At 58.6% G+C, this 23,858-nt stretch overlaps 1 protein-coding gene across 2 annotated transcripts in view; it reads left to right on the top strand.

The window, feature by feature from the left end:
- Positions 1–23,858, top strand: part of MYO5B (myosin VB) — a 203,425-nt gene that overhangs the window by 154,467 nt on the left and 25,100 nt on the right. For both annotated transcript variants that reach the window (XM_079784567.1, XM_079784566.1), the window contains exons 18-27: positions 912–1,023; positions 2,253–2,464; positions 4,272–4,428; positions 5,566–5,805; positions 10,507–10,740; positions 15,180–15,264; positions 16,459–16,607; positions 17,508–17,627; positions 19,825–19,965; positions 22,257–22,322. In XM_079784567.1, the coding sequence (XP_079640693.1) occupies positions 912–1,023; positions 2,253–2,464; positions 4,272–4,428; positions 5,566–5,805; positions 10,507–10,740; positions 15,180–15,264; positions 16,459–16,607; positions 17,508–17,627; positions 19,825–19,965; positions 22,257–22,322 (1,516 nt within the window). The remainder of the gene's footprint in view (positions 1–911; positions 1,024–2,252; positions 2,465–4,271; positions 4,429–5,565; positions 5,806–10,506; positions 10,741–15,179; positions 15,265–16,458; positions 16,608–17,507; positions 17,628–19,824; positions 19,966–22,256; positions 22,323–23,858) is intronic.

Raw genomic sequence — 23,858 nt, 5'->3', positions numbered from 1 at the left:
AGGAAATGTGGCTCTCTGTGAGTCTGATTTAAAATGGAAATGAATCATTCAGCTGGAAACGTGCAGCAATGGCTAAGAACCGTGTCCATTATCGTGTACATAAAGCACCGTGATGAACGCTCCGTCCGGGGGAGGGCTGGCCTGCCGTCACGGCGCCCGCCCCCTCCTGTCTGAGAGGCCGTGAGGTCCTGCAGGACTCTCAGAGTCAGTCCGGTCCGTCCAGGCAGTGCCCTCCCGAGACCTACCCAAGAGGGGAGGCGGCACATGCAGATCCTCCGTCCGCCGGGCACAGCGTTCCCACAGGCGGTGGTTACGTCCAGCGTCGGGCTCTGGCTGGGACCCCAGAGAAGCGGAGGGCCTGGGGCGGGAAGGAGAGGAATTGCGATCTTCAGGAAGCTTTGTATCTTTCCAATCACTGCACATCCACGACCCCCCTGGCGACTGGCGCGCTGGGAGGCACCGTGTGAGGGGGTGACGGCCTCTGGGTGGTGCAGACCTGGAGGTGAGGCGTGCGGGCTGTGACCGCTGGCCGCTGTCAGCCAGGCCCCTCTGCTCTCCACCCCAGCCTCTCCGGTACCCGCCTCGGTGTCTGCGGTCACAGCACCCTGCTCTCTGTCATTTCCTTAGCCTGTGGCCTCCCTGAGTGAGAGGGCTGTCAGCTATAGCTGGAGGTTTTCTAATTAAGAGCATTGGATGTTTTTAGCCTGTGAAATGCTGCTCTAATGATTCTCCCAGAGAAATTACAAGCTCATAAGGAAAAGTAAGACAAGTGAGGACACAAATGACCATGATACCGGATGTGGGACGTGCCCTCAGAAATAATGACCCCCCCGGGGCACTGTTGGGGACCACCTGGCCCTGCTGCGGCCGAGAGGCAGGGCGTGTCACCTGACACACCTGTGTCCCCCCAGGTGGGCCTACCATGATTTCTTCAACCGCTACCGGATGCTGATCAAGAAGAGAGAGCTCGCCAGCGGGGACAAGAAGGCCATCTGCAGGTCTGTGCTGGAGAGCCTCATCAAGGTGAGCTGGGCACCCGGGCGGCCGGGCGGCCGGGCGGCCGGGCTCTGGGGTTAATGGAACGCCGTGAGAATGCGGAGGGTGGGGTGGGGGTTACCTGCCTTTGTGGGTTTTCATCCTTCTCATTGGAACGGATTCCAAGAGGTGCGTCCATTTTCGTACACCAGTGACTGAAGGAAAAGCCCACTCACCTGCCCGGGGCACATCCTGGCTTTGTTCACAGCGCAGCACACAGCGTCCCGCATCCCCCTGGGCCAGCGCAGGGAAGGGCAGCTGCTTTTAACGTGAATAGATGCAGTTGAGACAGTAATTATATGTCCCCCCAACATTCCATAACATAGTTTGAAACCAAATAAAAGTTACTTGGGGAGTTATGTGCAATCTGAAATTATTCGATCGACTCTGTGGCTATTTAGGGCTAATCTTTTTTTTTTAAAATATATTTTTTTGATTTTTTTACAGAGAGGAAAGGAGAGGGATAGAGCGTTAGAAACATTGATGAGAGAGAAACATCAGTCAGCTGCCTCCTGCACACCCCCTACTGGGGATGTGCCCGTAACCAAGGTACATGCCCTTGACTGGAATCGAACCTGGGACCCTTGAGTCCACAGGCCGACGCTTGATCCATTGAGCCAAACCCGTTAGTGGGGCTAATCTTTTAAAAATGTCAACCAGATCAGGTCCTTCCCTTGCTCAAAGCCCCCCCCCCCCCCCGAGGGGTCCCCCGCTGATGCTCTGGCCTTTGGGGGTTGGTTCCTCCCACCACCCACCCTCACTCCCCCACGCAGCCACGCCAGCTCTCCCCCGCCCCTCCGCCATGCACAGCTTGCTGCCACCGCAGACATTTGCATCAGCCCTGCTCTTCCAAACTCTCCTCCTCTAGGCTGCCTCCCTCAGTTCCTTCAGGGCTTTGCCCAGAGTTCCCCTCGGTAGAGACGGCTGACTTGGTTGCCCTATTTAAACAGCCCCACCCACCCTCCCAACCCCAGTTCTGTCTTTCATCCTCCCCCGAACACATACTTGGTCTTTGTCTGTCTGCCCTTGCATGCCAGTTGCTCGAGGGGCAGGTGTCTTGTTCACTGCCATCCTGGACCCTCGCCCAGGGCCCGTACTGTGGGTTACGTGAGTGCCGAGTGATTGTGGACCTACGGAGCAGGGCGTGAGGGGCAGGGGTGGGCACGTCACCTCGTTGCTCCCTGATGGCGAACCGCCGCCCTGCTTGCCTTGTGAAGGATCCGGACAAGTTCCAGTTTGGCCGCACCAAGATCTTCTTCCGGGCCGGCCAGGTAGCCTACCTGGAGAAGCTTCGGGCCGACAAGTTCCGGGCGGCCACCATCACGATCCAGAAGACCGTCCGGGGCTGGCTGCAGAGGGTGAAGTACCGCAGGCTGAAGGGGGCGACCTTGACCCTGCAGAGGTACTGCCGAGGACACCTGGCCCGCAGGTGAGCCACGCCGGGGCGCCTCTGGGCAGCAGCTTGCGGGGGAGAGGCAGGGGCCAGGGACTGACTGGCTCTCTTAGCTCAGTGACCTCTCTCGGCCTCTGTCCTCAGAGATGTTCCTGCTGGGCCCTGACCGCACCCTCACTTCTTCCCGGCAGCTGGGCCCCCCTCTTCCATGCCCCTCCCACCTGAGGGAGTAGGTCTAGTTCCCAGGTCTCCTGCCTCCCCCGGTCTAGCCGTCCCCCCAGTGCTGGCCCAGGACTGGCTGGTTGTGCCACAAAACCACCACGTTCCTTTTGCTTAAGCTCCACAGTAAAATGGTCTTCTTTCAGAAGAAGCGATAAATCAGCCTTTCTGTCACAGGGAACTCACACTCAGCTTCAGGCTTACACTGACCGTTTCCGAATCCCCTGGGAGTTTAAACGTGGGGCTGGAACGTCCTGGGGGCCCCTTTTTGAGTTGCTGCGCTGAGTCAGCAAAGGAGGGTGGCTGTCTAACCACAGGCAGCCAGCCACCTGGGGGCAGAGCCCGGAGGCCAGCCGGGCTCCCTGCTCCGCTAACACCCACCCGAGACACCTCCTGCTTTTAAATGCTCCCCTCCTGACGGGTGTCACTGGGTGAGGAAGCCCTAAAGTGGTCTGGGCGTCTCCCTGAGACAGACTCGGAGGGGCAGCCCATGACCTCTGCCCCAGGGACTTCCCTGGAGAAGTAATTGCCATAAGGTCTTGTGTTGGAGCCAGTGCGACGTGGTCTCCTGTGCTGGAATGTGGAAGTGCTGAGCCGCTGAGCTCATGCCCAGAGCAGGTCCTTTGTACTGTACACCCAGAGGCTTGCTGCTGCGCGCCCTCAGGCCCGGCGGGGAGCATAACCAGAGGTGGTGAGGCCTTTAGACCGCCAGGCAGGTGGAGGCGACCTCTGGGACAAAAGCCGTAGGATGAGAGGTCTGTCCGTGGTGGCAACACGGAGTGATCACGGACACCTGTGCCCCTGTCGTCACGGGCGAGCCTGCGTGGCTCTGCCTTAGGCCGTGTGCTCCTGTGGGGACTGTGCTGGTGGACACGCAGGCCCAGCCATGCAGGGAGCCTGGGGGAGCCGGGAGTCAGGCTCATCTCGGGGCGCGGGGCTGGGTGGGTGTGCGCCTCCTCGGGGCTGCGTTAGGCGAGTTCCAAGTCCTTCCAGCTTTGATGTTCTGAGTCTCCGGCTGAGGACTGGCTGTGAGTCTGGCACTAAGCCCTTTAGGAGGTGAGAAGCGTTAGACTGATGTTCTCTGTCTTTTGGCGGAGCGGGGGGGGGGGGGGGGGGAGCGAAAATGAAACAGGAAAGCCAGTGTCCACGTGCCATGGGACCCAGGCAGAAAGGGCTGGGGGACAGGAAACGGCCAGCTCGGGGCAGCCTGAGAGGGTTCTGTCCATTCAGCAAACCTTTCCCAAGCGCCTGCCAGGCCAGGCCCTGCCCTAGATGCAAGGGGTGCAAGGATGATTGATGTCTCCAAGCCTGGTGAGTCCAGGGCACAGAGAGACAGACAGACGTGATGTGCCCCGGCGGCAGCGAGGGGCTTGCAGGTGGGGAGCGGGCAGGAGAAGGGCACAGGTGGTCAGACTGACAGAGTTTGGGACGTGTGGGAAGACTTGGAGTTACAGGGAAGAGGCTAATTCTGCTCTGAGCCTGCACTTCCAGTGCCCAAGGCATTGCTACCATCAGTCAGAGGACGCGACCTGGCTTGACCTGGGGTGACCTTGACCCAGCGGGAGGGGCTCCGTTCAGGACCAGCTGAGGCGCCCTGTCAGCAGGCCCACCCTCTCCTCCCCAGGCTGGCCGAGCATCTGCGGAGGACGCGGGCGGCCGTGGTGTTCCAGAAGCAGTACCGCATGCGGAGGGCCCGCCTGGCCTACCAGAGGGTCCGCAGGGCGGCCATCGCCATCCAGGCCTGCACGCGGGGCATGTTCGTGCGGAGGATCTACCGCCAGGTGTGTGCCACGCTGGGTGCGAACTCAGACCTCAGCCCCAGCAGATGAGCTGTCACCACCATGAACGTTTGTTTTTCCGAAGTGGTTTCACAGCTCTGTCCTCCCGGAGCCCTACCCAGAGTCCCCTGAAGAGGTGCACTGGCCAGGGTTCTCCAAAGAAATAGGACAATAGGATATATGTGCATGTGCGTGTGTTTGTGTGTGCAGGTGCATATGTGTGTGTGCGTGCATGTGTGTGTATATGTGTGTGCATGTGTGTGTTTGTGTGTGCATGTGTGTGTGTGTGTGTGTGCATATATGTGTGTGTGAGGTTTGACTCAGTGATTGTGGAGGCCGGCGTCTCACTGCAGCGGAGACCCAGGGAAGCCGGCGGCCTTCAGCTCCGGTGTGAAGCCTGAGAACCAGGGAGCCCTGGTGCTCATCCCCCTCTGGGTGGGAGAAGATGAACTGTCCCAGCTCAACAGTGAAAAAGGGACACAGTCTCCGTCCTCTGCCCTTGTGGATTGGGGTGCCCACCCACACTGGGAGGCAGTCTGCTGAGCACCTCAAATGCTCACCTCCCTGGAAACACCCTCGCAGGCTCACCCAGAAACAGCGCTCCACCTGGGCTCCCACGGCCAGTGGACAAGATGAACCGCCACAGCCAGGAAGGGCGCACACCTGTGTACCCCTCTGACAGCCCAGATGCTTGGAGAAGCCGAGTCACCCCTCCCCTCTCCCCCCGGGACACTCAGCCTGTGGCAGAGCCCGTGACCCTCTTGGGCTCGCTCAGACGAGAGCAGGGTGATAGGCATCATCAGGTCTAACAGAGCAGGAGCCTTAAACCCAACAAGGTGAGGTCAGGAGAGGGACCCTGACCTCCTCCGCGCCAGGCCATTACCCAGAGAGGCTGAGCTACCTGGTTAGGTGGACCCAAGTCCGAGCGCGTCCCTCCACCAAACCACCCCCCCTCCCCCGCACCTGTGGTTTGACAGCCGCCTTCTGCCGGCATGAAAGCGTAAGCCTTAGGGAGGCCTCGTCTCCGTGCTTCCTAACACTGAGGCTGGCCGCGGCTCCCACCTGCCCGGGCTGTGCGTGAGCCTCTCTGGCTCCCGTCCTGCAGTGGGAACCCACAGGTGTGTGCTTGTCCCCTGCCAGGTCCTCCGGGAGCACAAGGCCACCGTCATCCAGAAGCACGTGCGGGGCTGGGCGGCGCGCAGGCACTTCCTGCGGCTGCGGGGCGCGGCCGTCGTCATCCAGTGCGCCTTCCGGATGCTCAAGGCCAAGCAGGAGCTGAGGGCCCTCAAGATCGAGGCTCGCTCCGCCGAGCACCTGAAGCGCCTCAACGTGGGCATGGAGAACAAGGTGGTCCAGCTGCAGCGGAAGATCGACGACCAGGTGGGTGCCACGAGCTCCCTCCAGGGGTGCGGGCGGGCAGTGGGTGCTCCGGGGCAGGTGTGAGCGCGACCCACGGCTTCCTCGGGGAACCACATGCCAGGGAGGGACCAAGAGCGGGCATGTGTCCTCAGGGTGTCGCCCTCTCAGCGGGAGTGGCTATGACTCTGGTCGGCAGACTAGCAGCCCCAAGGATGCCCACGTCCTACTCCCCAGAGCCTCTGTCGCCTTACCGAGCGAAAGATGAGGCGCGGGAGGGAGCACACACCCGTGCACCCACTTTCTCACATCCGAGTGGCCAGCCTTCCCTGTTCTCTCTTCAGAGCACCTGTATGGACTGTTTCTCATACTTTGTCGGGCTCGGTGAACAGAGGGTGACTTTGACCCGTGGGATGCTGGGTTCCGAGGGCGCAGTCTTGTGCCGATGGGGCCAACAGCCCCCACTGCCCTCGGGGCTCTCTGGTCGCCTCCCACGGGCCAGGCCCTGGGATGGGTGTTTTATGTTCCCTCTCATCTGACCCTCACCCAGCTCTGCGAGGGCATTTTACAGATGAGGAAATAGTGGATCAGGGACATCGAGTACCTTGCCGAGGTCACAGAACTACCAAGTTCTAGAGCCAGCGTTTCCACCCAGGTTGGCCGGATCCCACAGCTGTAACAAGGGTGCGGCTGATGTTTTCACCCCAAACGTCACTCAGCTTCAGGCCTTTCCGGTGGCTCTGAAAGTGGGCTCGCTGTTCCTGTGCTTGTAGGGGGGTTCAGGTGGCCACAGGGCCAGCTCCCGCCGGTCCCCTGAGAAGGGAAAGGGAGAGGACAGCTGGTGTGCGTGGGGTGGGGTGGGGAGGAGGCGGGAGGTAGAGGTGGGCCGCCGGGCGTTGCTTCGGAGGTCACTCGGTTTTATTGCACCTGCTCTACGGTAAGTATTTTTAAGCTCCTCATGACCCCAATAGGGCAAGAAAATAAATGAGCCATTTTACACCGAGGCCAGCTGCCCAGATCAAGAGCCCAGAAGCCGTGCGGAGAGAGCGGTAAAACGTGCCTACTCTGCTCTTAAAAAAAAAAAATCCTGACAAGAGACTGGATGTTTCTGTTCTGTGTGAGTTTCACCGGGTGTCTGGATTGGCAAGCGAGATAGGAAGCTCATGCCGGCCGCGATGTGCCAGGTCAGGGGAGAAGCCTGCTCCTGGAGGGCCGGGTGGACAGGAGAGGCCAGGTCCCCGGGGCAGGCCGTTGGGAAAACGCCAGCGCCGAGAAGACCCCGTCTTCCATTATTGACCACGTTTTTTCACGATTGCTGTTGTGCTGTTAACCTCTGACCGGAAGAGAGAGTCGGGTCAGATTTTGCCAATGAGCCTTCTGGGCAAAGTGTAGTCCGGGAGACGAGCAGGCTTTGCTGGCGCAGCCACACCCTGCCCGGAGCCCTGGGCACCGCCGGCCACCTCCCCCTGGGTTTCCAGGAGTCAGCCCTGCGCTGGCTCTGCTGATTTCCAAAGTCGACTTGAGAGGTTAAAAATAGAGCTGGTATTTCACAGTCCACGTGCCTGAACATCAAAGAGAAGCAGATTTAAAAGGGCTATTTTTAAACAGAGCCACTGCCTTACAATTCCTGCTTGGCAAGCATCTGCGAGTGGTGGAGGGGTTACCTCCCTGGCGGGGTGCCTGTGTGCAGAGGGTGGTCAGAGGAGAGGGGGAGGTGGATGAGGTCTTGCTTCCTTGTACCCCTCCCCATGTTGCCGGCTAAGTACCAGTCACCGTCCTCCTAGATGAGCTCATTGAGTCCTCACCATAACCCTATGAGATAATGTTAACGTTATTCACATTGTAAACCGAGGCACAGGGAGGGTACCTGGCCTGCCCGAGGTCACACAGCGAGCAAGTAGCAACCTCGTTCCAGAGCATGTTCTGCCGCCTCCGACCATGCAGACCATGTTGTCCTTGGGCTGGCTGGCCTGTTACAGCGGGGCGTGTGACCTGCCGTCCCAGAACACGCGTGGCCCTCTGTTGTGGGAGGGACATCCGTGTAATCCGTGGCACCTGCTCTTCAGAGGTGCGTGAGCTCTCGCAGCCTCTTGGCAGAACGGGCAGCCATTTGGAACGGACGGGTTCCTACTTCTTCTGCGATGCCTGGAACGGCTCAGGCTGCCCCCCGACACACACGGTTCCTAAGGCAGGAGAGGACACACGTGTGCCGGGGATGACGTAGACGAGGCGTCTCAAAGTGCTTTTCACAGCAGCACAGGGCAGTGGACGAGCTCCCAGCTGGAGGGAGGCCTGAGTTCTGTCTCGGTTATACCTGCACCCGGAGCTGACAGCTTGGGGTCATGGCCAGTCTCCAGTTCATTAGGGGGTATCGGCCTAGATCTGAGTTCATTAGGGGGTATCGGCCTAGATCTCAGCGCTGCATGACGCCAGGATGTGGCTAAAGGAGTGATGCCCACTCTTGGGGGAGGGGGACACTTTCAAAACATACCCCCACCGCCAAGGCGTCAGCAAGGGAGCAAACTGAAAAGTAAACCCAGGACAAGGCTGGCACCCAAAGCTCATGTCTCAACGAGGCAAACACAACACTGGCGCCCAGCTCCAAGGAAACAACAGGGAGAAGGAAGTGGGGTCACCTGGGAGTTGTTGAATGACAAACGGGAGGGTTGGCGCTGTCCTCGGTGCTGACGCTTCCTGTGGGTTTATGACACAAGCCACATCCTTCGCAATATCCTTCAGCAATGAATACAGCGACCGTTTCTACAGCCATTGTTTACAGCAGCCCTGGGTGAAGCCTGTGGTGCGACATTTTTGAGCCAAAATGTTGTAACCTGTGAACTCCGCTTTCTACCACTCTGCCTTTGCTTTAATCACGTGTAGAGTGACTAAGCCAGTTATACCTATAATCATTTTTTTAATATTGTTATTGATTTTTAGAGAGAGAAGAAGGGAGAGAGAGAGAGAAACATCGATGAGAGAGAAACATCGATGAGAGAGAAACCGATGAAAGAGAAACATCGATGACAGAGAAACATCAGCCGGCTGCCTCCTGCATGCCCCCTACTGGGCATTGAGCCCCCAACCCAGGCACATGCCCTGACCGGGGATCAAACTGGCAACGTTTTGGTGCACAGGATGATGCCCAACCAACTGAGCCACACCGGCCAGCACACACCTATAATTTTTTTATAGTGAAGGTCAAGTTTCCTAGGCCCTTATGAATATAAGGCTATATTTAAATACATTTTATCTGAAAAAAATTAACATTTAAACATATGGATTCGGTCAGTAGCCTTGTAAATCAATTCAATTCAGTACATGTAGCATGCACTCGGTAACTATGTTAAATTAGCTGATGTTTATGACTTACAAAAGCGTCCATCTACATCTGAAAAACAGTATGTTACAAGTCACAGCGTTTGGCCTTCTGTGCCTTGGTTTTCTCAACTGTGAAATGGGACTGTGAGTCAGCCTTACTACAAAGGGTTTTCTGAGGAGTGGATGAGTTCATACATGAACTCACGTAATACAGTGCCTGCCCCACAGAAGGCACCCCATTAAGTGCTGGTACCGTGTGTGGAATGGGTGGCTTCTCATATTGCAAACTGTCTTGCGATGGTTTCCCTTCCTCCCTCCAGTTGGGAACCACGAGGCTCTTGTGTGTAGCTTGCCGGGTTGAGCACTGCGCAGGGGAGCTGTCTGTGGGCACGAGAGCGCTCCCGTCCAGCTCACACGCCGCTCACCTGCCCGGCAGCCCGGTGCGGTGCTGCCCTGAGGAAGGGGCGTCTCAGCCGTGAGGTCCCATGGCGGGCGTGGCATTGAATGGGTCCAACAGCCGTTCTGCTCCTCACTGCTCTCCGTGGAGCTTCATTCCTGGTGTCAGTGAGCATTGATTCCTGATGCCCAGCTTATCGGTGTTTTAGCCGGTAGCTCTGTTCTCCGTGGAGCTCCCGCACCACGAGCCGTGAGTGGTCATCAGGACTATTGGCTGAGTGTTTGGGGAGCCCCACTTCACTCCCCACGTTGCCCGCTGACACTCAGCTCCTGCAGCACCGATTTGCCCGTGTTTGCACGGGTGCTCGACACTGGCCTGGGTCCTCGGTGCTCCCTCCACGTGAGCTCAGCCAGCGTCCACGTCCCTGGCCCCCCACGCCTGCACCAGGCCCATGGGGGTGAGTGCTTCTCACTGAGGGGGCACAGTGCGGTGCAGCATGGACGGTTCCGCCAGGGCCTCGGTCTGAGTCGGAGCCCTGCAGGGCGAGCTGACAGGTGGTGAGGGGTCCTGGGCCTCCTTGGGAGAGGGAGGGGAGGGGTCCTTTGTCTCAGAGCCAGAGATTAGGTTGCAGCTCTTTGTGCCGCGAGCCCAAGGGTAGGAGGGCAGGGTGACAGCAGGGAATCCTGCAGAGCGCCAAGGACCGGGAGGCAGCTGCCTGTTCCCACAGCCTGAACCCCAGGCCGAAGGCCTGTCCCGCGGGCCTGGACAGCCAACTGCGCCAGCTCAGCGCTGCCCCTGCCCGGGACGCCCCTGCGCACCGTGTTGGTGATTTCTGTTTCCCTCTCCCTCTCCCCGCCCCACAGGGAGCTTCGTCAGGCACCCAGCATGCAGGGACTGGGAGGTTTAGTTCCACCTTGAACCATCCCTTTTATTTTTAATCGCCTTCCTGTATTTTCTGGCCAGATAACGCTGCTCTCCGCCTCTCCCCCCTCTCCCTGTTTCTCCCTCAGAACAAAGAGTTCAAGACGCTGTCGGAGCAGCTGTCTGCGGCCGCCTCGGCCCACGCCATGGAGGTGGCGAAGCTGAGGAAGGAGCTGGCCCACTACCAGCAGAGCCCCGGCGGGGACGGGGGCCTGCGGCTGCAGGAGGAGGTGGAGAGCCTGCGGACGGAGCTGCAGAGGGCCCACTCCGAGCGCAAGGTCCTGGAGGACGCCCACAGCCGGGAGAGCGATGAGCTGCGGAAGGTAGGGGCCCGAGGGCCGGCCGGCGGGGGCTGGTGGTGTGCGGCCCCTCGAGGCGATGCTCCTTCGCGCTGTGGGATGGCCTCCCAGGGGCTGTCCGCCTGCTGACCGTCCCTCTGTGCTCGACGTCAGGTGCCCTCAGTCCCGGCTGAGTTTCTGCCGTGAGCTGAGGGGTGCACACGCTGGCTTGGGGGTCTCCGCGTCCGCCCTGCGGCCTGCGTCCTCGCGGGCAGGAGAGACCTGCACAGGGCGTGGCGTTCTTCTCGGCGTCGCCTGCAGGGCTGACAGGCAGCCTCTCCACGCCCCTGCTCGTCCTGAGTCCTCGCCATCTGGGGAGTTTGCCTCGTCTAGTGTTGATGGTTTCTGTCTGACTCGCCCACTCTGGTCGGGGTGCTCGTAGGTTTACTCTTGCCCCATAAGATAGATCCTCCCAGGATGGACCCCCACACCCATCTCCAAAGTCAGGATCTGAGCACTCCCGTCTCCACTCCCAAGAGAGCTGTTCAGTCCAGGGGTACCCCAATTGCCACGGGAGGGCTCCCACGGACCCGGGACACTGCTCCTCTCTCCCACACTCGACCGTGTGGGACCGACGCACCACGAGGCCTGAAGTAAACTCCATCCTTCGGGGTGAAGTGCGCTGTGCTGGGACCACGGGGCCACGGCCTGTCACCTGCCCACCACGGCGCCTGGCACTTGTTGTCTGTTGGCCCTGAGGAACAGGTGGAGGTAACCCCTCCACGTGGATAAAAATAAGAAGGGGCGTCCGGGGCAGGAGAAGGGCCAGGTTAGAGCCGGAGACTTGAGACTGGTGCCGCTGGGAGAAATAGAAAAGGGGGTTCCCTCAGGTGGGCAGTCAGATAAGACACGCGGGACGTCCGTTTACCCAGCAGATCCGCAGCACGGGGTCTACGGGTTCCACCCCACAGAGAGCCCTGACTCAGCCCCCAGCCTCCAGCCTCCTTCCCAGCTGCCCCCGGGCACTGTGACTGGATATAAAATATAAAACTATATTTTTTAAAGGGGCTCGGCACACTATTTTTAAAAAATATATTTTTATTGATTTCAGAGAGGAACGGAGAGGGAGAGAGAGATAGAAGCACAATATTGAGAGAGAGAGTCATTGATCAGCTGCCTCCTGCACGGCCCTTACTAGAGATCCAGCCTGTCACATGGCGTGTGCCCTTGACCGGGACCCCCTCAGTCCGCAGGCTGACGCTCTGTCCACTGAGCCAAACCAGCTGGGGCTCAGCACACTTTTAAACATCCACACCTCCATCCAGGGGGCCTGCGGTTTATTACAAAAATCTCCCGGGCAGAGCAAAATGGAGAAGTGTACACCCTGCTCCTCTCCTTTAAAAAAAGTGTTACTACTTCTTAAGAGTGCGTTGACCTAGGTCTGTGGTCGGCAAACTGCGGCTCGCGAGCCACATGCTGCTCTTTGGCCCCTTGAGTGTGGCTCTTCCACAAAATACCACGGCCTGGGCGAGTCTATTTTGAAGAAGTGGCGTTAGAAGAAGTTTAAGCTTAAAAAATTTGGCTCTCAAAAGAAATTTCAATCGTTGTACTGTTGATATTTGGCTCTGTTGACTAATGAGTTTGCCGACCACTGACCTAGGTCTCACAGACAGTGAGCGTCTGGAACTGGCAGGAAGGAGAAATTCGAGGACGCTGCGAGCGTGGGAACAGTCGATGCCGAGGCAGAGCCGACGAGGTGCCTTCCCTGACCCCAGACGTGCAGGCCCCCAGCTAGTCCCAGGAGCACAAACGGGCATAAGACGACTCATTATGTCCGCCTCTTTCCAGGAAGAGAAAAACGTGGAAGCAGAATGTATTCCTTCTCTAGGGCCTCCGGAGCCTCTTTATTCCTGTGGCTGGGGGTGCGGCTGGCGTTTTCCCCTCCACCTTCGGGGCCTAGTCAGGGCTTAATGTTTATCAAAGGCACCGAGTCCGATCCTGGCAAACGCCGAGTAACCAGACGGCGGTTCCCCGGGCTTGTCCAGGGCCTGCTTGGCGCCGAGCGAGCCGACGGCCGGGGGATGTTTACCGAGTGGATTTGGAGTTTCTGTCAGCACATGTGGTGTCGGAACCGGCATCCGGGAACTTGGGGCTCCCCACCCGTGACCATCCTCATTGTCAGGCTGTGGCTCCCCTGCCGTGGGCTGCGGGAGGCCAGGGCCCCAGGCCTGTCGCTGTCTGCTGGGTGGTGGGTGCGCAGCATCTGGGACGCGGTCACGACCGTGGCCGGTGAGCCTTTCCTGACGTCAGCGTCCAGCCGTTTGTTCCACGGCGAGTACTAGCTCCTTTGCATCCGGCTCTCCCTCCAGTGCAAACACCAAACTTGAAAAGAATACGTCAAGAGAAAACAAAAGCCCAGAGCTACATCTGTGTCCCCAAAGACGAGCTGGGAGAGGCGGACGTTCGTTTCATTTCACTTCCCCGGGCGACGTTAGCCTGACAGTCACAGGTCTGCACAGTGTTGGCTCTGGCCATCTGTCCCAAGTGACCTCTGAGGAGGAGGAGACTCTCCCAGGAATGCTGCCTGCGAGAGTCAGGAGACCCCCCCCCCCCCCCCCCCGGCCGTTTATCCTGCAGAGGGGAACGCTCCTGGTTCTTGTTAAGTGTCCTTTCCTGCCGCCTGCTTCCCTGACAACTCGCCAAAGGGGGGCCATTTGGCCGCAGAAGTATGTCACCTGCCGTGTCTGCCAACAAACTCCCCACGCCCGCCGGCTGGGAAGGCGGGGTGACCCGTGTCCGGGAGGTGTGACTGGGGAAGCATTGTCTGCCTCCCGGGACGGGACGCGGAGCCGAGGGTGGGACCGTCCCTCCTGCTGTCTGTCCGCTGGGCCAGGCTCTGGGCCCAGCTCCAGAACTGCTCAGGCGGGAAGAACAGCACCGCTCCCCGGGCCACTGTGATGTATGGCTCCGCCCAGCAAAGCCGGGCGCCCTGGCCGCCAGCCTCCGCGCATCCAGCTGGGAGGGAGGTGGGGGAAGAAACGAGGCTCGGGGGCACAGAGGACTCCAGGGGGACGTGCGCTGACCTGGATCTCCCGACGGCGGTCTCTCTCGGCGGAGGGTCTGGGCCACGGCGGCTGCAGCGAGGTTAGGTGATGCCGGGTGCATGGGGAGGCGTGCAGCGTTCGGGTCCCACCCGGTGCTGAGGCGTTGGCTCCGACTGGTCAGAGGACGTGTTCCATTTCCAAGGGACGTGTTGTCTTCGGGACGCCCGGGGGACAGTGACGAGGACGGTGGGGACCGGGGCAGCCTTCTCAGGTGACCCCTGCTTGGTGAGCCGTCTGCCTGCTCAGAGCGTGCTGAGGGGAGCAGAGTCCCAGTTCCGTGGTCGCGTCCTTCCCAGCCTGCTGTGACATCACCCCCGGCCCCGAGGTCAGCGAGGTCAGGGGTCAGCCTGTTCCTGGCCGCCTGACCTTCAGGCCCCACTCCGGGCTCTGTGTGGAAGGTACCCGCCACATGGATGCTTCCATCCCTGCTTTCGGTCTGACTTGGCGTGGACAGCGAGGAAGGGGAAATGCAAGCTATTCCCATGATTTGCCAAACGAATTTGAAGGTGCTCATGAAGCCATTGGGGGCGAACTGCCTCCAAGAATAGCAAATGAGATGCACCTAAGAACGCTTTTCCTATGTAGTATGTGCCTCCTGAATGATTACAACGATTTCCTTCTACTCGCATGTTTCCTTCAGATTTTTATCGTTTTAGCTCTTTAGGTCTTTGAAACATTTTAAGTTTATTTTTGCATGTGGTGGGAGGTAGGAGTTCGACTTCATTCTTTTGTATGTGAAAATCCAGTTGTCCCAGCCACATTGGTTGAAAAATTTTTTCTTTCCCTGTTGGCTGGTAACGTGGGCTTTATTTCTGGATTTCAGTTCTTGCCATTGATCCCTGTGTCTCTTCTGATGCTGGTATCACACCATCTTATTACTGTAGTTTTGTAGCACGTTTTAAAATTCTAAGTATGAATTCTCTAGTTCTTTTTCAAGATTGTTTTGCCTATTCTGGATCCGTAGGTATTCTGTATGACTATTCAGACCGGCTTGCCGGTTTTTGCAGCAAAGCCAACTGGGATCTTGCCAAGGGCCCGAGCAAGGCAGGGGAGCTCGGAGCAGACTTCCCATAGCGTTTGTGTGGGAGGCCCTAACCCGTGATGGGCGCGACTGTCTTGTTTTAACCAGTTAACTGCCACGATATTTTGAATTTATCTTAAAAAGGTCCGCCGCTTGCATCTATAGACGCTTATGGCGGACAGATGGTTAACGGAATTGGTCTTCCGTTGTACATTTTCCCCTCGAAAGGAGAGTGCCCGATTCCATTTTCTTACATCAAAAGAGCATTTGAACTCAACCAGCTCCAATTCAGACCCCCAAAGGGAGCCTCCCCGTGGCTGGCTTCCCGGAAACACGTGCTCTGTGGCCCTCTCTTTCAGCGCGTGGCGGACCTCGAGCAGGAAAACGCTCTCCTGAAAGATGAGAAAGAACAGCTTAACCACCAGATCCTGAGCCGGTCGAAAGGTACGTCCCCAAGAGCTCGCGTTTGCATGTTGAGCTTTCGCTCCCTTCCCGCGGCGATGTTCCCGGGCGCCGCCAGCGTGGCTTCGTGGGTTCGTGGGTTCGTCAGGGCTGCAGCGGGGAACGGGCTTCCGTGGACGGGAGGTGCAGGAGGAGGGCGATCCTGCGCTCCTGGCGTGACGCTCGGTTTCATGTGGAGACACACGGTACGGACAGTATAGTGCCTATAGTGTCAGGGAGGCCTGCCCTCAGACTCCGCCATCCCTCCTGCGCGGCCGTGAGCACGTGCAGTCCTCAGCCTCTCCGTGCGGAGTGGACATCCAGGCGCAGAGCTGCGAGGCTCAGGGAGCGGAGAGACTGCGCGCGAGCCGCTCACGCTGGTGATGGACACGCAGGGAGCACTCGGGGGCGCGTTGCTGCTGCTGTTAAATTCACCGTCAGCATCACCGTTCTGCCGCGCTTTCTTCTACCGGGGCGTCATCTGTTTTCGTTTGCTGAGGAGAGGGTTGTGGGTCACATCCAGGTCACCCATCTCAAGCACCCACCGGCCCCTGGGCTGCGGTCAACCCCCACATCCTGCTTGGCCACAGAGGACACTGGGGTCCCCAGCCCCAGTTCTCGCCTGACTCAGTGTGGCCTGCAGCAGATCACTGTTCCCCCTGTCCCCGCCCCCCATCCTCAGGTTCCTGCCCCAGACCACTGAGCCACTTGACCACACAAACGTTTTAATTTCCCTTGAAGAATGGTTTCTCTCCGCTGATAGGAGTAAACGTTTTGGTGGGAGAAGGCCCCCATGCTATCCTTGGGCCTCCCCTCCTCCATAACCTTTGGCCTCATCGCCTTGTCGCCTTGAATCTCCCTGAACGCCCAGAACGAGAAAGACCCAGAATAGGGTAGAACCAGGAACAAAGCCCAGGTTCTTGCAGGGATGCTCCAGCAGGGAGCTGTCCGTGTGCTGCCTGGTCTGGTCCCCTCACCCCACGGGCAGGGTCGGCTTTCTCCCCCCACCCCCCACCCCCCAGGAAAGCGTAAGCCGCTGGAGAAGCTTTCCCGGCTGGGAGGCAGGTGAGGGAGTGGGTCAGCTCACCGTGTCTGGGCCAGGGGCGGGCGGGGGCAGCCTTTGACAAGAGACTGACCGGAAAGCATGCGTCAGAACACGCGTGGGGATGTTCTGAAGGGTGCGTGTCTTGCTTCCAGATGACCTGGCCCGCGGCTCCGCCCAGGAGAGCCTGCTGATGAAGAGGGAGCTGGAGGAGGAGCGGTCCCGGTACCAGAACCTCGTGAAGGAGTACTCCCGGCTGGAGCAGCGATACGACAACCTCCGGGACGAGATGACCATCATAAAGGCGAGGAGGGCGGGCGGTCCCGCGGCCCCTCCGGCTTCCCCGCCTGGTCTCGGGCAGCTCCAGCCCCGGGCAGCGTCCGGCACGCGAGGCTCGGGCATCTGTGTGGTGTCCGTGTCCCGGCCTCTCCTGCGAGGCGTCACAGGGGGAGCGGGGCCGCTGTCACGCCCAGGACGGGGCCTTTCCCAGCTCCGGGATCTCACCGAGATCTCAGTTAGGAGTGTCCGGGGATGTGTCCTCTTTCGTTTCCTGTTCGGGGAGCATCCCGTGTTGCCTTAGTAACGGCGCGGGGAGTTCTGATCGGGGGTGCAGTTGTGCGCACACCGCCAGGTCCCGGCTCTGCTCGTTTCCCCTAATGGTTGACGAAATGCTATCCACGTGGAAATGTCATATTTCACGACTTGCCATTTTTCACCACCTACAAACATTCCCTCCAGAAGTGCACATTCAAGCAAGACTGAGTAGTTAATTGCGTAGAAACCAGGAAGAGAAGCTGAATAGGAACATTGAAATCTGAAAGGTTGCTACCAACATCAGTTTCCACTCTCAAAGCCAAATCAGATGCAGGGGGAAGGCGTGTTTAAATGAACGGTATAGACGGTAGCCTCTGTTTCTGATGAGATTACGGTTTTCATAAACCGGCCGGTGGAGGCAGGTGGACGTGGGGCCTGCGGGCAGGTTTGGGAGCGGGATCCCGGGACAGGACTGTGCACCTTCCGGCAGGGCTGGGGGAAGGGTGACCGCGGAGGGACGGCCTGGTGTGGGGCTGTGTTCCGTTAAGAGACCGGGGAACCCAGCCCTCCCAGCGAGGCAGAGTCCACCCCCGGGGCCTCCTTCCGTTGAAACTCACAGTTCTTAGCTCATCAGCTCATGTTCACTTTTCACACTTGTCTCCTTAAACAGCAAACCCCAGGCCACAAGCGGAACCCGTCCAACCAAAGCAGCTTGGAGTCGGACTCCAATTACCCCTCCATCTCCACGTCGGAGGTGGGAGACACGGAGGACGCCCTGCAGCAGGTGGAGGTGAGTGGGCAGGCTCTCGCCCTGTGCCCAGGCCAGGGAGCCCCTCTGAGGTTTGCTGTCCTTGCTTGGTGGCGACCGGAGTCCCAGGGGGCTCATTCCCAACAGCAGCTCCACAGACAATACGCTGGAGTGAGCAGGCGCCGCGCGAAACGATGCATTGCTGTTCAAAGCACTGCTCTTCGCCCCAGAAAGGAAGGAAGGAAGGAGGTAGGGCCCAGGTGCCTCTTGCAAAGCCGAGGAGCGATGGCGGAGAGGAACAGCTAAGCCTTTAGAGGGGATGTGATTTATTGTCCCCACTCGGTATCCTAGTGCACACAGGAGCGTCCTAAATGCGCAAGAACGTTTCCCTCCGTGACTCAGAAGCTGGATAAAACTCAGAGGACAACACGTACTTGCTGAGCGACTGTATTTTTGTCAGGAATGGCCTCGTAGAATTGCTACATAATGTGCACACCGTGGATTTAACAGTCGGTGTGTAATTTTGTCAAAGGTACAAAGACACAGTTTTTCCTCTGGCATTTGAAAAGGAGAAAACCACAAGCGCATGAGCCGTAGGGAGTAGGTGAAGGTGGGTGTGGAGGAGGGGCGGTTATAGCAGTGTGTGTGTGTGTGTGTGTGTGTGTGTAGCACACCTGTGCGGGGGGCAGGGGGGGACATTGCTGGCAGGTGCTCGGGAAACAGAGGTGACCGAGCGCAGAAGGTCCCGGGCACACGGAGCTCGTCTGATGGGGGTTAGACGGTAATGAGTTGAGGGAGGAAGTCTGTGATATAATTGCAGGCACAACAGTGCTGTCAGGAAAAACGAAGGATACGAGAGTGAGTGATGGAGTAAAGAATAGGAGAGCCCGGCCAGCGTGGCTCAGTGGTTGAGTGTCGACCTAGGAATCAGGAGGTCACAGTTTGATTCCCGGTCAGGGCACATGCTTAGGTTGCAGGCTCAGTCGCCAGTGTGGGGCGTGCAGGAGGCAGCCGATCGATGATTCTCTCTCGTCGTTATTGTTTCTCTCTCTCTCTCTCTCCCTCTCCTGTCCTCTCTGAAATCAATAAAAATTCTCTTAAAATGATTTAAAATAAAAAAGGATAGAAGGAACCCTCACCGGTGTGGCTCTGGATAGAGCATCGGCCTGTAGACTAAAGGGTCCCAGGTTCGATTCCGGTCAAGGGCATGTACCTTGGTTGCGGGCACATCCCCAGTGGGGGGTGTGCAGGAGGCAGCTGATCGATGTTTCTCTCTCATCGATGTTTCTAACTCTCTATCCCTCTCTCTTCCTCTCTGTAAAAAATCAATAAAATATATTTAAAAAAACAAAAAGGATAGAAGGATAGAAAAGGAGGGCCTCGGGATAGAAGTGCAGCGTGCTGCTTGCCATGTGCACTTAGTAGGCATTTTACAAACGCTGGCTAAAGGCCTTGGTTTTGCCACTGCACTCTGTCAGCCTGGACTCCAGACACACCACCCATGGGTGTGTGTGTGTGTGTGTGGCCATCACGTGCAGACCGGAGCACTTCCGTGTGGGTTTATGGCCAGAGCTAAGCCCTCATTAAATGCTGGGCGAACCAGATTACATTGTCACATAGGTCCATACGTGTGCTTAAAAGATCCACATGGATAGGCTCATCCAGGTACACACCCACATGTAACAGAGCTCAGGAGGGCAACCTGGGCATGGATCGAAGGGGAGATGTGGGGACTGGAGCTGCGGGAGCTGCAGGGGCAGGGGGTCCAGCAGGGCGCCTGCTGGCGGGTCCAGGCACAGCCGTGGTGGTGGCAGCGCGCTTGCCGTGATTGGTAACCACACGGGTTCCTCATCAGGAAGCAAGCGTACGTCCCGAGGTTCACAGTTCCTCTGGGATGAGGCTGTTTTCCAGAAGGGAGCTCTTTTACCTTCCAAATGAAATGGCTGTGTCTTCATCCATTTGTTCTTGCGATATATGATCGGTCGTCTTGCGCGGCTCACACGGGAGGAATCTAAATGGCTGAGACTCAGATGTTATCCAGACAGAAATGCGCCCGGAGCACAATGTTCACACGAGAAGTGATGGCCGGCGGGCGCTGGCTTTGTGCCCGAGACGTGGATTGAAGTTTGGGAGGGGAGAGGGAACAGTGGAGGCGGCGGGAGGCGGTGAGCTGCTGCGCGTCCCCTGGGGCCCTTATCCTATTAAGGCCTCTTCTTCCCTGCCCCGTCCTCCTCCGAAGGAAATCGGCCTGGAGAAGGCGGCCCTGGACATGACGGTCTTCCTGAAGCTGCAGAAGCGCGTGCGGGAGCTGGAGCAGGAGCGGAGGAAGCTGCAGGCGCAGCTGGAGCGGAGAGAGCAGCAGGACGGCCGGAAAGCCCAGGTGCGGCGGCGGGGTCCCAGAGCTCGCTCCCCCGGGGCTCAGCGGGGTGTCACCCTGTGGCTCCTGCTGCCGCCGGGTCTCAGGGAGTAACTTTGTCTTGTGTTGACGTCATACTTGCACGTGTCCCACCCACATCACCCCACTTGGACGGAAGGAAGGGTTACGGTGCCCTCAGGGCAAAGGGTTCCACTGGGAGGCCAGCGGGGAGCCCGGGGCATCGTCACCCACTTGGGAAGTGGACCAGGGCGGGTGACTAAAGTATAAATACGAGCAGAAGTGAGATCAGAGCAGAGAACATCGACTCCCTCCTTCCCAGGACCACCCTCTCCACAGCCCTGTTATCCCAGGGGCTTGGGTATTGGAAAACCTTGTGGGAAGCCTTAGCGTCCCCAGACATGCCACTCACGGCAAAGCAAGGCCCCGCTGGGCACCTGAGTGAATATGTGAGATGTTCATTAAGTGAGAGGAGATGGAGATGTGAGAGAGAGGAAGCCCCAGCCACGGAGGAGCGTGTAAGCTAGTTCGGGAGGACCGGAGAAAGCAGGGGAATGGAGTAACATTGTCGTGCTGCAGTCAATGCGGGGGTGGGTACAGATGGGTGCTGAGGGAGAGCCATCTGCTATTGCTGGGGAGGGAGAGGGACACCGCTAAGGGGTGCAAGGCCGTTTCCGACACGGGTCCTATCCTTAGCCGACCTCACAGCGGGTTTCTCAAAGGCCCCTGGTCTGTTCTCAGGCCCGAATTACCCATTGTGGGGTTCAACTGCTCCCCCTGCAGCCCTGCCTCCCCTGATCCCCCCTCACAGTCTTCTCCTGCAACACCTGACTTCCCTTTCCGATTGGATGTGTCACCGATGCTAGTAAACTCCTGGGGTCTCCTGGGCCGTAAGCGGGGAGGCAGGTCTGGCTTGATGGATTTAAATGTCTCCGGTGGGTTGGATTCCGGATGACAAGGGGAAAGATTAGGCTCATAAACGACTCGCTCAGTTAGAAGCGCAGCTGCCCTGACAGGTGGGCGCAGATCAGATAACATTCCAAACTGCACGGGCGACAGCGTTCGGTGCCTGGCACGCAGGTTCCGGCCCACCCGGCTGCCCGAAGGACTCGCTCCCCCGGTCCCCACCACAGGAAGGCTAACCATTCGAAACCCTGGCTTTAGAGCTTTCGTTTGTCTGGGTACCAAAGAGGAGAGGGCATCTCGGACCCAGCAAGAGTGGGAGCTGCAGGTGTGGCCATCGCCCTGTGGATGCACCGAGGGTCTCTCTTCACGGGGAACAGCCCTGTCTCCCACGGGGCTTAGTAAGAGGGCGTGGTGGTCGGGTGATGGATCCCTCTGCAGCGCCTGAGACCAGGCTTTCCTGAGGGTCTTTATTCAGCCACAGAGGGAGCCCAGCCTCTGCAGAAGGGATGCCGGGACGTCTAGGATGTACCTCAGTGCGGAGTGACCGCGCGGCCCTGAGGAGGGGCCTCAGCGACAGCCAGCCAGGCTGTCCCCTTCCCGTCGGCCCGGCTCCCTTTCCCAGGCCTGGCAGTCACCTGGGCACTGGCTGAGCTCCAGGTGGGGGGCGGGGGGGTGCCACCTGCCACCCTGCCTGCTGTGGGGTGGCATGAGGAATTGGCTTCTCCCCAAGGGCTCAGAGATGTAACTGGGAAGACAGAATACACAGTGCACACACACCCCCTCCACCTGAGTAGCTCAGGTTTTACCTCATTAATAAGTACATCGCTATGATTCATTAGTTAACCTCTTAAACAAGGACCTGAGGCTCACAGTGCTAGTTTCCCGGGGCTGCCGAAACAAAGCACCACAACAGAAACTTCCGGTCTCGTGTTCCGGAGGCCGGAGGTCAGGAATGAGGTGTCCGCAGGGCCATGGTCCCTGGAAGCTCCCGGGAGCCTGTCCCGGGCTCTGTCTGAGCTGCGGCAGCGTGTTGCTTTAAGGACAGCCCTAGTAGAGGAGGCCCATGCTAAGGCCCGCATCTTAACTTGGTAACGTCTGCAAAGACCTGGTTTCCAGGTTAGGTGACATTCACAGACACCAGGGGTTGGGATTTCATCCTACCTGTTGGGGGGACTGAACCCCTAACGGTGTTACACATACTCAGGTGCCTGTGGGCATCGTGTGAATGAAGCTGGGAAGCGGGGGAGATGCTTATGGAGCGCCTCACGGTGGCCTGAAGTCGCAAGCTGCGTGTGGCGTGTGGGAAGGAAGCACACGTGTGCCAGGGGGAACGGCAGTTTTGACCACAGCTGGGCATCTGTGCTCACCTTTCTGCCTCTCTGTCCGGGCAGGTGGAGCCGCCAAAGAACGACATCGACTTGGACCAGGACGCAGATCTAGCGTACAATACGCTGAAGGTGAGGCTCGGACTCCCGCCCGGGGAGGTTCCCATAAGGCTGCTAGTAAGCAGGGCCGTATGCACACCATGTCCTCGGAATGAAGGGAATTTCGTTTTCACTACGGGGAGCTATCATATATGTCAACGGGGAACGGTTCCCTCCTTCTGACACCAAACGTGGGGTTTCCCACACTAAGCAACTGTCCGCTTCTCCGGACGCCCAGGTGTCCTGCCACTGACTACCTGAGTCGGCACAGACCCCGGGCTAGGGGCTCAGTCCCACGAGACTGTCCCCACTTCAGACGCCATCACATATGTGGCTCCCAGGTTACCCACGCTCCCGTCCAGCTTGCCTACAAACCAGGGGTTCCCACCCCGCAGTTCAGTCATTTTCGAGAACAGCTCACAGAACTCGGGAAAGCCCTTTGCTGGTTTCCTATAAAGGACTAGAGGCCCGATGCATGAAAAGTCATGCACTGGAGTTGGGGGGGGGGTGTCCCTCAGCCTGGCCTGCCCCCTCACAGTCCAGGAGCCCTCAGGGGTGGGAGGTGACCCGGCAATCAGGGGAAGGCGACGCCCCCATCACACCTCTGCTGCTGCCACTGCTGGCAGCTCAAGCCTCGGCCAGCCCTGGTTACCTGAGTCTCGGGTGGCTCTGGGCGGCTGGGGGCTGAGGGTACTGGGGGAATCTGGAGGCAGGTGCACAGAGTGGCTGGACTGAGGGGACTGGGCGCCGCCATCTTGTGGCTGTGGGCGCCGCCATCTTTGTGATGGTGTGACGGTCAATTTGCATATTCTCTCTTTATTAGCTAGGATACTGTGGCCAATGGAAGGGGACAGAGGACGGGGTATGAGGGGAAGAGGGGAGCCTGCACGGCCTCTGCAGGCCCAGCACAGCCAGCACCTCGTGTGCTCACAGCCCCAAGCTCTCCACCCCATCATTTAAGGTTTACATGGTGGTTCCATCATATAGGCCGGATTGATCAGTTTATTGGTATTTCAGGCAATCTCCAGGCCTTCCCCCTCCCTTTCTGGAGGTCAGTGGGTGGGGCTTTCTAATCACCAGGTTGGCTCCTCTGGCAGCCAATCCCCATCCTCTAAGAGTCACCTCATTAGCATAAACTCAGGATGTTACAAAAGAATTTTAGAGGCTCTGTGCCTGGAACTGGGGCCAAAGACTCAATACGCAGTTCTTATGTCACATGTCTTACCTGCCTGACTCGGTTTCAGTTCAATAAAATGTGGCCAGTGGGATAAAACCACTTTGGACAAACGATCAGGATTTGCAGGGAGGGATGTGAGCCGGAACCCCGCAGTGTGTCCAGTGCTGGCGGGGGGAGGTGGGGAGGTGGAGGGAGGGAGGCCAGAGGCCTAGGGCCCAGGGGCCTGCCTTCCTGCTGAGATGGGGGAGTGGCCCTCTGCAGGGAGGCGTGTGCAGAAAGGGGCATCAGAGCTGCCCCACTCCCATGCCCATCCCCTGAGCCTCGTCATTGGGAATTTACCCAATCTCCCTCTCCGTCAGTGTGATGGGACCACACATAACTCTGGCGACAGC

This window comes from Cnephaeus nilssonii, assembly GCF_951640355.1.
Source record: "Cnephaeus nilssonii genome assembly, chromosome: 11".
NCBI lineage: Eukaryota > Metazoa > Chordata > Mammalia > Chiroptera > Vespertilionidae > Cnephaeus > Cnephaeus nilssonii.
This window is presented reverse-complemented; position numbering and strand designations above follow the sequence as displayed.